Source organism: Lutjanus erythropterus, chromosome 2, assembly GCF_056507025.1.
Source record: "Lutjanus erythropterus isolate fLutEry1 chromosome 2, fLutEry1.hap2, whole genome shotgun sequence".
Lineage (NCBI taxonomy): Eukaryota > Metazoa > Chordata > Actinopteri > Lutjaniformes > Lutjanidae > Lutjanus > Lutjanus erythropterus.
This window is the reverse complement of record NC_139318.1, coordinates 3,479,696-3,492,091: the sequence shown is the minus strand read 5'-3', so window position 1 is coordinate 3,492,091 and position 12,396 is coordinate 3,479,696. Positions and strand designations below refer to the sequence as shown.

Below are 12,396 nucleotides of genomic sequence, written 5' to 3'. Positions count from 1 at the left end.
GCCCCAAACCTGCACTTTTTTTAATGGCCAGCAGGGGTTGGTTGCTGGTTGCAAAAAAAGTCAGATTGTATGGAGTCTTATGAGAAAACTACCCTACTTCGCACTTGATTTATGATCTCAGTAAACAGTTTCCTAAGGAGTCTGTGCTCTCAATCACTAGTTTTAAGTCTTCTTCTGTACAGAATAATGTTCTCTTTTTTTTTAATTACAGTCCCATTTAGAGTAAAACAGACGCTTAAGCCGGGTATGCTTTAGGGTGGGGCTGCAGAATTGATAAGTCTATCCAGTGCAGCACACAGCACTCCCCTAACTCAGATCAAACTAGGCAGTTCTGGTCCAATAATGGATCAAAATTCTGTTAATTAATTGCCTATCTCTCACCTCAAATGTTTTCAGAAACATAATTTAGTGTACTGTTTAGTTGTAATATGAGAAAGATTGAGATTAGCTGGCTGCCATTGTGTTTCCAGTTTCCAACAGAGACTCTTGAAAATCAGATCAAACTGCAAAACGAAGCAGTGCCGATTAAACATGGAACAAGACTACATGGTCTATTTCTTGTTTTAAAAAAGTTTTCAGAAACATAATTTAGTAACTGTTAAGCTGTAATAAGAGGAAAATTGTGACCAGGCAGGCTGTCATTATTTCCTGCTGAATGGATAAGCCAAAACCAGATGCATGTTTTCAATGGTACTGCACTTGCTCTAGTTACAAAAAACCAAGACCTGCAAACTCAAGGCTTCAAAACAGTAGTCCACAAACCGATTGGTGACATCACAGTGGTTCTGTCCACTAATTATTCTACTGTGTATGGTTTGACACAACTGAACTGCTCCGTGAACTGTTCATTTCAAGAACTGAAATGGACCATTACATACTTTCTTTGTTCTTAGGTAACACCAGGGTCTAAGGTGGCAAAGCATTGTTTGTCTCAATTATTCACAGGCCCACACTTATCTCCATGAGGTCAAAACACAGCGAAAAACAACCTGCATCTTTCTGGTGGAAAGACGTGTCGGTCATGACATGGCCGAGCTATGAGCATGACTCTGAGAGGTTGCAGTGAGAGGAAAGGGCAGCACGAGGTGGTGACATCATGCACCATGCTATCAACCGGTTCACAAGGTTGATGCCATCCAACAGACATTCCAAAGCCATGCTATTAATACCAGTCCTTAAACCAGCCAAACGAAACATCTAATGCAGACACAAGAGAAGACATGCCAGTCCTGTTAATTCTTTGATAGAGGCCAAGGCTGCTGATTAGTATTAGTACAACACAGTGATCTTTGTTTTCAGGTTAATGCAAAAAGATTCACATCTTCTAAATTCCTCACTGAGATTATAGATTTTTTCAGACCAAAAACGTTACCTGATCAATCCTGAATGTTGCTTTTTTTGCCTACCTAATCCTTCTAAAACATTTTGTGGAAAGTGAAGAATTGCAGTGGATGGAAATGATTAATGTGGCCTCATTCCTCTGTGTTTGGATCCGACTGTGACTGTGAATTTTAAAGCCCAATCTCCATAATTTGTAAAGTAACCTGGTTACAATTATTCAGCAAATCTTGACAGAAGCTGGGTGATAACTAATGTAACAGTTAACTTCTTTTCCACTCAGCTGTTTCATGTTTCATAGAATATGCTGCCTCATCATTTCCTGGTAAGCAAATTAAGTTCTTGAAATAAAAGCTGGCGATCAATTAATGGTCGGGTAAAAACATTGAGTAGGGGTGTAGTTACCTGTATTCTAATCGTGACGTGTTAAGTGTGACCTAATATACATTTCCACAGCATTAATTCCATCAGTACACGTTCAGAATCATGTCATCAAAACTCACTGAACATTGAATATAGATGTTTAACATGGAAAGCACACCTGGAACATGAAGGATTATGACCTTTGAGCTGCTGGATGGATTGAATGTGAGATATACAGTATGTACAGCAAATGTTTACTTCAATTTATGGCAGCTTAACAAAAAAAAAAAACATTGTCAAGTATGACATGACTGTTGTCATAGCAAAGAATTAGGGTTGTGGAAATGTACTTTGTCCTGGATTCATCAAGACAGCAGATAAATGTGGAGCAAGTGTTCACTTTGTGTTAAAAGGACAGTTCAGCCGCAAAACAAAAATACATATTTCTTCTCTTATCTGTAGTGACCATCTAGATTGTTTTGGTGTGAGTATTGGAGATTTCAAAGATACAGAATTACACCCACCAACTGTATCATTGCACTAGCTAGTTCAGTAGAACTAATGAGGAGAATGTCATTAATGTCATGACAAGAGTCTCTTGTCCATAAGTAGATGCACACTTCCTTCTACATAGTGATAACATTGGCGGGTGTACTTCGGTAGAAAGAAAATAGTTCCTACATAAAATTGCTCACAAGGTCTGTGGATTATCTTGAGTAACTGGGTCATGATTTCTGAAAAGAGACATTGCTGTTGAGTTCAAATGTATTTTTTGAGCACCACAAGCCGAATGCCATTTCATGCCATTATATTGGAGAGAAAGCTGACATCTCCATGGCCGATATCTCCAAAACTCTGCAACTCACACCAAAATGAAAAGTGTTCATATCATTTAATGTGTGTGAAAATACCAACAAGGTGTCACTCCCAACAATACTGCAGTTTGGTCAGTGTCCCTATGTTTTAAACTGCCCACAGCAATAATAAATACGCAACATCTGGGTAGACTTTCAAAGTAAGGCAACAATAACTATGTGGTTAGGTTTAGGAAAAGATCATGTTACATACATAAGTTCCGTACATAACTGATGAAATTAACGTTAAGACGTACTTGCCTGATGTCTTAAAAAGAAGTCACTGACTCGTTTTAACACAAACACAAACCTCAGTCTCCTGAGTGAAAGTCCTGTGCTTGGTAATGCAACATCTATTGCTCCTCCATGGCTTTCCCTGAGGTTTCTTTAATTTCCCATTTAAAAGGAGTTTTTTGTTTTTTTTAACACAGTCGACGGTCTAAAGCAGTCATTCCCAGAGACAGGGTCGGCACCCACAGGTGGGACACAGGAGATTTCATTTGGGTCCCCACATAAATAAAAGATTATGGAAGAAATTCTACAAATTTAAGATTTATATCTGCAGTACAGTTTTATAAAGCATATACAGCATTAACTCAGCCTAAATACATGTATTTCTCATTTCTACAGTGCTACAGTGCACATATGTTTTCAATAATGTGTCAAAATAATGTAAGGTGATATGGAAATGGCAGTTAAAATTGTTAGAAATGTTCATTTATGCACTAATTAACTCAGAACATTGATAAGGTTTATTGTGAATTGGGTCACAATGTCTTGGCTTGTTTTAAAAAGTGGGTACCCAGAAAAAAAAAAGGTTTGGTAAACACTGGTATAAAGGACAGAGGGTGTTGCACACTGTATGAATTGTAAAGCTGCCTGAGGCAAATTCTGATTGGTCATATTGGGCTATATAAGTACTCTCTTCTCCATATACAGATTTTTTGCTCTTTATTCTGCATCACCTGACATTGACAGCACATCAGAACATAACATAAAACAAATAGAAATGATGACAGCATGGCATCATAGTTTGAAGCACTGGGGCACTGACCGAGCTGCTGTATTAAATGATTTTGGAGTGAGCGCGGGCTGAAAGACTGGCTATGTAGTAAAGTTTAAACAACTTTGGTTACACTTGGGATTAAATTTAAGCAGCTCATCCTCTCACTTTTACTGCATAAAGCAGGTTATTTAAAGACGTCAAGTCATTGCAAATGAACTTAGTAAGAAAAAGTTGTAATATAGAATATATATGTAAAGTTGCAAAGTTTCTTGTTTCCTTTTTCTTGACAAGTATCCCCACTTTTCCTCTCTGATGCCACCAAAGTATCATCCTTCACCTAAACCCTCCTCTGAGAGACATGCACAGACTCCTGAGTCACAGTCAGGGAGACAGGGGGAGGATGAAGGGATGATTATGGGTGGTGGAGGAGTGTCAGGTGCTTCCTGCCACTCTTCCTTAGAGTCAAAGCTTTCAGATTTGACCTTGGAGAAGAGGGGATGTGGTGGGAGGGGTGGAGACCATTAGATCAGTCTCATCATCCCCCCTGTCCTCCCTCCCTCTCTCCATTTCTCTTTCTATTCACATTCAGACATCATTAAGAATTAAAGCCACTGCCCAAGTACATGAAAAATACATCCTCCCCTCTTTCCGTCCTTGATCAAAGATCACAGACTGTTGAATTGGTAGAAAGCAATAAGAAAGAGCCTGCAAGCGCCAGACCAGCCAATGTCAAACAGCTCTAGGGTTCCAGAAAAGGAGGGATGATGCGTTTTATAAAAGCAGGCTTCAAGAGAGCTTAACACCCATTTCAGAGCAAAAGCAAGTGATTATGGAAGCGTGGATGCCCGAAAAAGTGACACATTCAAACAGCAGTTCAGCGACAGCAAGCCAAACAGCCCATTCACAGCGCCGGTCCAACAAGAGCCATTCAAAGCCAGGCAGCATGTTCGTGATGGTGCACAGAGAGTTAGGAGTGACATGATCATGATCAACATTTTCCAACATGTAAAGACCAGAGAGAGATAGAAAGAGCGCTAGACAGACAGACAGACAGACAGACAGACAGACAGACACAGACTGTGGTATGTTGTACCTTCTGCTATTTTAACAAAGTTCAGATTGAGATGTCAGCCGTTAGATCCAAATATCACATTCTTACCAAAAAAGGGCTATAAAAAAAAAAGAAAAGAAACAGTAGGCCAACAAAGCAGCAGCTGCTACTGAAGTGAAAGTCATCTCTGGTGAGATACATAGATATATGTTCTGCTTTATTTAAAAACTTACTTTAAAAAATACTTTTGTCTTTTATTCTTGTCCTCATGTTTCCTTTCTCTTCTTTCATCCCATTTCCTTCTCTGTTCTAGACTCACTTTGTTCAAACATGATTATTTTGTTCTTACTTGCTCATCTCATCAGTAAACGGCTGCTCTCCATTAACATGACCATCATTGTAAAACCATTAATATATCACCACTGTGGTTGTTTTACTCTCTTATGATCACATCAAGTTTTAGGTTTGGATAGCTCAAGCTGGGCTTGGTCAGGTTTCTTACTGTCCAGTGTGAACTCTAGCACAAACTCGCTGCTGCCAGGCGGGAAGTTGTGTGTCCAGCTGACGTTAGCGTAGTTACTGTTAGGCTCCACCGTCAGATTCCAGATATCCAACCCAGAGGCCACTACACAAGGAGTGGGGGAGGGGGTGGGGTTGGGGTCAGGGGTAAAGGGTTAAAGGTCAGGGGCAAGGGGCAGAGAGGGCACAGTTATAACAACCACACACAGGGCTTCATTTAGACCTATGCATGGTGCTAGCATAAAGGGAGTCATCCTATAAGAATGAGTGTTTTGATGGGGTCCACTCAGAATCAGAAGGAAATTTAATATGTTCATGGACAGAAAATTCACTCATGAGAAAAATCCAGAGGAATTTTCAATTCATGAAACACTTAGCTGCAATGTTTATTAGGGCTGTCGCAATGACCGCAATTACCAAATACTACACTACTGACAACCACAACCACAAGAACCACTGTGTTCATATTTCTTCTTCTTCCAAGAGGCTGGGCTCTTCTTGTTTTCCACTTGTATGTGTGTTAAATGACGGATCAATGCTTCAAAATACTGAACATGTACTATGAGGGCCAGTAACAGTTAAAATTCAATGACAGATTGATACTGGCTGTCCGTGACCTGTTTTCAAACTAGAAACTACATGTTTTGCCATGCTTTGTGTTGTTGTAGTGTGTATTTCATACATTATCCTGGTGAACTCAGCATTAACATGCTGTAGCATATTGTAGCTACAACCACAGGCTAAGCTAATGTTTGACTAATGTTGTAATATTGTGGCACAGTCAACCCTGAGTCTCATTTGAAGCCAACTTAAAATGAGAGCAGGTTGGATGCTGGAACTGATTTTTCATGTTGCTTTTTGTGAAAGTTTACAGTGTAACACGAGCTGCATTATGGCATGTTCAGCCTGCCTGTGACAAAGCATAGGGCTACAAATTATTTCAATGGGAGACAAAGCCAGAAACTGACATTTAACACTACAAATCAAAGTTGGGCTGGCCTCCACTTTTCTTAGCACTTGGGGGCAGTGTAGTTGCCTATGTTTGGCTCTTTTTGCACTCAGTAGCTTGCTTGATTAGACCAAAAAGTTGCTGGCTGGGCAGTGAGGTGGGATCTGCAAATAACGTTACGTTAGTGTTACTGGAACAAAGAAAAGAATGGTACTGATGTGGTATACTATCCTTATGAGCCAACCTAAATTACCACACAGGAAATTCCATCACCACGACAGTCCTAATGTTCACTTCTGGTTTAGAGTGGACTCCAATGCTAATTGAAGCTAAAGAGCAAAGAAAATAGTGAACTCTGCCAATATTACAATCCTCATCTTTTTAAAAAGGAAACCCTCATCACTCTAAAGTGTTGAAGGGTACTCAGAACTTTACAGTTATCAAAATTCATTTATTAAAAAGTTTGGATTCTCACTTCCTGACCAGTAGGATAATTGCTTGGCTGCATCCCAATATTCTGAAGTAATTCCCCACTTTTTGTACAGTGGGTACAGCACAGCTTATCGGAATGCAGCCCTGATATAGTTTCCTGTTTCGTCAGGTGGGAGAAAGCAATTTTTGATATCCATGAAGTGCCTTTCATGGTCAACTAAAACACTAGAAAGACAGTAAAACACCACAGTGGGACAGCAGTGTGTACCCAACACTTGATCAGTACGCTTGACGGTGACCAGCACAGGACGTGTGGTGGTAGTAGTCGCCTCAGTTGTAGTGGTTGTAGAAGGAGTAGTAGTAGTAGTTGTAGTAGGAGGCGTAGTTGGAGTGGTGGTGGTGGTTGGAGTGGTGGTAGCAGCTGAGGTACTAATGGTTGTAGGAGCGATGGTGGTAGGAGGAAGAGGAGCAAGAGGAGGAGGAGTAGGAGAGAAGGCTGAAGCCAGGGAGGCATCGGTAAGCTCGACTACAGGGGAGGAGGTGGGAGAGAGCAAAGGGTTAAAGATGTGGCAGCAGGAACATCTCACAGCTAGACACACACTGACACACACAGGAGAAAATTCAATGAAGCCATGAGCTGAAACACACAAGCAGCACATCAAACACCTGACCAAATCACCATGAGTCAATACACCATCACACTGTTCATTTGAGTGTTTCCCACTTCATCTCTGTTGGGATCCACGCACACTTCATCACTGTCCTGCAGAGATTTAGATGTCACTGCCACCAAGAGGACAAATGCTGACATTACAACATTACTGTCACTGGGTTTATTTGAGAACATACCGTACTTCTTAAGAGCCAGGGTTGGAAAACGCCAAACTAGTGACCTTATTTTTATTTCATCAAGGGTCTCAACTGGTTTTACAAATAAAAATCAGTTAACTCATTGTGAAAAGTGCTGCTCAACCTGTGAAAATAATTAGATCATGCCTTCTCTGGCAGGACAGAGCCACAAAAATTTGACTGATGATGCTGATGATGATGTAAATCTGGGGTTAACTTGGATTTAGGGTGCTTTCACACCTGTAGTTGGGTTCATTTGATCCTGATGAGGGGGAATTTAGTTGTGGTACAGTTCCTGTTCAGTTAAACGTTATACAGACTGACAGGTCAGACTCTGATTGGACAGTTTCGGTGACTGTCATCCTGCATCATCAGCGTGGTGCAGAAGTTTATGCAGCACTTTCTTGCTTCTGATATGCATATTTATGTTCTTTATGTGCAATAACTGATTATAAGCATCCTTTCTATTTTTTAGCATGCAAATGTTATAAATATAGACTAACAGGCTGAGGCAAGACAAAAACGAGGCATCATGTTCAGTAATGATTCGGGGCTTAATACTGTGGGATCAGATCAATCATAAGATCACTCCCTGAACAGATTTCACTACCAGATTGTTTTAATAGTAGTTATCAAGCCAAAATCACATATCTGCTATCATAAAATCCTGTGGTTGGTTCCTTTGCTTTCACCTCACAAAAGAACTGCACCAGAGTTTGTTTAAAAGCGGACCAAGACCACCTTTTTCAAGCAGTCTTGGCCCGACTGTTTGGTCCGCACCAGGGTTCTATTGACAGCTTTCACACCAGCCCAAATGAACTGTACAAACCTGGCAAACGCACCAGGGTTTTTTTTATAACTGACCCAAAGAGATCAGATGTGAAAGCACCCTTGAAGACTACAAATCTTTAATTATAAATCTGTGTGGGCCAAAGACACTAACAGTTGCATACTTACATTATGGTAAATGTAGGATCCAGCATTTTTCCCATAGTAGGAACTAAAAGCCAAGATCTCTCTGATCATTCTTTTACTTTAATCAGGTGTCAAAAGTATCCAGACCTTAGGGAAATGTAGTCCTAAATTTCTGGTGTGAGATAAAGTTACTTGACCATTTTTCTAAAAGATCTCATGTAATACAGACCCCCTTCACAGATACCTCAGGGGTAGTGTTAACCTTCCTTTTTTTCCATCGTTCACTGCTCTGTTACTCGTTTTCGTTTTCCTTTTTTCGATACTCAGCCATCACTTGTAGGGTAAGCTTTTTATCTTTTTTAAAAGTATTTTTGGTTTGCTTGAAAATGTTGGAGCAGTTGTGGCAGCAGTTGTGTGCTCAGACACAGATTCTTTTTCAGCACTGACCAAAACATGTCAGTGATGTGTCAGAGAATCAGAAAATGACATACTGATAGCTGGTATCAATTCTTTTCAGGTGTTTTTTTACTTATTGTTTGATTAGATCATACCTGGGCAAAATGTGGCCAGATGTGGGTCACTGAAAGGTTTCATGTGGCCGGCAAGGCCATCATGGAAATACCAAAAATTAAAAAACTCACAAAGACAGTTAATAGCATGTTGCTTAACATTAACCCATTATCAGGCCTTTATTTTGAAAGGGGTCAGTGCTGTGTTCATTGGTAATGATAATGAACTGTATCTTTTACATTCAGCTGTAACTTTATTCACTCATTTCTGTACATCCATGTTGTTTATGTTGTTCTACTTTTGCTGCTACTATTGTTGTAACCTGTATGCATGGTACACTGTAAAACATCCGGTTTTGGACATTGCCAACAAAATATTCATCACATGGTAAATCAGAAGGGTAATAAACAGTAGAAATGCCCTATATACAACCCTTCTGTCCATTCCATTATTAGAGATTTGTCCATTATTAGGACCTTATATCATTTGTGTCTGGCCCACAGCAGCCTGATCAATTGAACTGTTATACTGTTTTAGACAAAAGGAAATTTAGTCTCAAATAATTCTAAAATATCAAAATAATGGATTTAAGAAGATAAGCTTTATTTTTTAATTGAACTGGTTTTGAGAGACAAAGATGTTCAAATCCCTCAAGGCAGGTATCAACATTGTTTTTTTTTGTTTTTGTTTTTTTTTTTTGGTATTTGTAGCAAAAGTCTGCTATCACAGTGGCACTGGTGTTGAAAAGCTGCAGACACCCAGTCCTAATCTTTTGTGACTTTCGTGACACTATGCTGCCACCTGGTGGGGGTCAGGTCCTCCTCAGGTTGGGAACCAGCACATCCTTTTCCACTGATTTCCACTTGAAATGTTGTTCAGTCTTACTGTACCTGGAACTTGAGGTCATCTCCAGTGAACGGTCCCACTACTGGTGCACCCGCCCCAAACATTCCCCTCAATTCAACAACCCCAAACCCCAGTCAGCATGCTTGTTATCACCGGGCCGGATGCCAAACATGCCCTGAAACAACCGTGCAAGGGAGAAAGAAAGTAGGACAGGATGATGGAAACGTCAGTATGTTCAGGAGTCAGTTCAGCCCAGTTAGGTAGTCCTGTTCAGACCAAAGCTACAAGCCACCTTACCTGTCATCCCCAGTACTGTGTGTACAACTGAGCAGGTGAACAGATGCGATAGATAAAGATGGCAGAGTGACATGACTTTTGAAAAAAGCTCAGAAGCAAAGACGATCAGGCCAGTGAGTGAGTGCATAAGCCAACTGCTGATGTCATCCCCAGCACACTCATCAAGTTGCATCACTCATCATAATGTTTCCCCCGTTCTGACATTCTGATGCAAGGACGTGCGTCTCCTCCCATCACACACACACACTCCCAGTCAGAACAGCAGCGTCATCATGACATTGTGTCCAGTGACAATGAGTGAAAAACTTTAGAAGCACAAGTTGCTACATGGGGCTAACTTGTCCCTTGTGGCAGACAGGAAGAAGCAGTGATGCTGTGAGATTGTAAAGGTGCGCCATCAGGGATTGGCTCAGACATCAGAGGTTAAAGGTCTTGTTCAATCCCTGACAGCACACAGCAGCAGCCAAACAGCAGCTTTACATACAAAGGGAGAGATGAGTGGAGGCAGACGGGCAGATGGACAGATGACAAGAGAAAGAAAAACAGCATAGACAGCAGTTCAGTCCAATAGCAAAAACACAGACTGGTCTGTTTTCACTTAAAGCTTTAGACCATTTATCTATTTCATATCATTAGAAATGTAATGATTTGGGGGTTGGGACAGTTGCTTGAACAATAAGAAAACTCTTCCTTAAGGGCTAATTACCTTGTAACAGATATTTATGATAAATGTCATTATGACATTTTTAGATGAGTTTAAACTGATCTAAACTGAAAACAATACATGAATGATTGTAAATTGCTGACATAAACAAATCTTTTTCAAAACCTTCAGCTGTAAATTATTTCTTTCTGGTGGGGGGTGTCTTCTTACATTCAGCAGTTTGACTCTGCACAGGTTGTTTCATTTTGAAAATCACTCTTCCTTGGTTCTGTGCTTCTGCCATGGATAAATAGGCTACACAGTTAATTTGTTTCTCTTTTTTGGTGTTTTTTTTACAGAGATGTGCAGTCTGAATCTACACAAGTTGTTTTATTTTGAAAATTGAATGGCTGCTCTATGCTGTCCCTGTGTCTGACTTCCTGCTCAATATGATCTGATCTGTGCAGCACGAGAGTCGCCACACATTTGAAGTGGAGCAGACTGGAGAGCGCCTCTGAAATGCACTGCTGCACCTCTGGTGGAATCACAGGCATCATGTGGAATGGCTGTGATCATCTCTGGTGGCCATGCACGGTGGAATCAAAACGTTAGGACTGTTCTGTCAAATCTTTTGCACTTTTAGAAATCATTACTAGTTTCTTCATCATGGTCACTGTGGTGTTAACTCTTGTTTTAGAGGATCTGCCACTCACTATTGTGTTTGCAGGACCATGGATCACGGATTGTTCCATGATAGAAAGAAACTGGCCACTGACAAAACCAATTTCAGTGCCTTGGTTTTGTTAACCTGCTTGTGCATATTGAATATCAGGTCGTGGAACAGCTTCCTGCAGTCTACCACATGCAAGTCTTGTACATGTAAACATACTGTAAGTCTTTAGGTATATATACAGATAATTTACTGATTATGTAAAATATAACTGCATTTTTTAATGTGAGAGCTGGAAGACCTCTGTTCACTCCACAAGGGTGTGATATCTGAACCCAGTGGGGTTAAAACTTGTTCAGACAGAGGGTGGAAGAACTGCACTTTAGTGGACAATGTAATGACGGTGGACTGCACTGCTGCTTTATGTTAAAATGAACAGATATAGAGACAGACATGGAGGATGGGGTTGGGACAAGGCGACAGGCAGACACGCTGTGCTTCTCATTCCCCATTACCTAGACCTGTAGCGTCAGTAAAGTTCTCTGCCAACAAAAAGAGAAGGGGAGACAGGAGAGAGAGGAGAGGTATAAGAGGGACAACAACAACGACAGCGGCTGGAAGGTCAGTTCAACAGATATTCACTCAGCACTAATGGTTCTGACCATGCAGTCTGTCCAGCATGGCTACAAACCACTACAAGGGTTCTGAATGTAACTGAAACAACCCTTTAACACTAGAAGGCAGACATTTTGGCCGTTTTCAAATTTATATGCGCAATAACTTTAACATGTTTTTTATATAAATTACAAAAAAAAAGCCAATAAATAAATAAATAGATGAATAAATAAAATAACAATATGATCACTTTTATCTAATTCAGCCACAGGTGGTCATACTGACCACATGGAAATTGCCACTATTATGTTGTTACTTTTTAAAAGCTGGAGATGCATCTTGGTTGCTATAATTGTTTTTGACAATAAAACTTCACAAGCGGCCTTGGGTTCTAATTTCCCGACATTAAAATACAAATAATTAACTAATTAGACTCAATTGAAAATAAAGTAGGGGAGACCAGGGACATTGGTTACACTTTTTGTCTCAGCACCTATAACTTACTGAACTTCTGTGTTGAAGTTTTCAAATTTTGAAAC

General features: G+C 40.3%; 1 protein-coding gene across 6 annotated transcripts in view; it reads right to left on the bottom strand.

Moving 5' to 3' along the window:
- nfasca (neurofascin homolog (chicken) a) overlaps positions 1-12,396 on the bottom strand; it is an 86,565-nt gene that overhangs the window by 24,432 nt on the left and 49,737 nt on the right. For 2 of the 6 annotated variants that reach the window (XM_084726291.1, XM_084726282.1), the window contains 3 exons: positions 11,758-11,784; positions 6,781-7,038; positions 5,115-5,237 (listed from right to left, as the gene is read on the bottom strand). The exons of 3 other annotated variants lie outside the window; for them this stretch is intronic. In XM_084726291.1, coding sequence (XP_084582417.1) covers positions 5,115-5,237; positions 6,781-7,038; positions 11,758-11,784 — 408 coding nt within the window. Of the gene's footprint in view, positions 1-5,114; positions 5,238-6,089; positions 7,039-11,757; positions 11,785-12,396 lie in introns of those variants that run through there. One more of the 6 variants, XM_084726263.1, reaches the window with a different exon arrangement.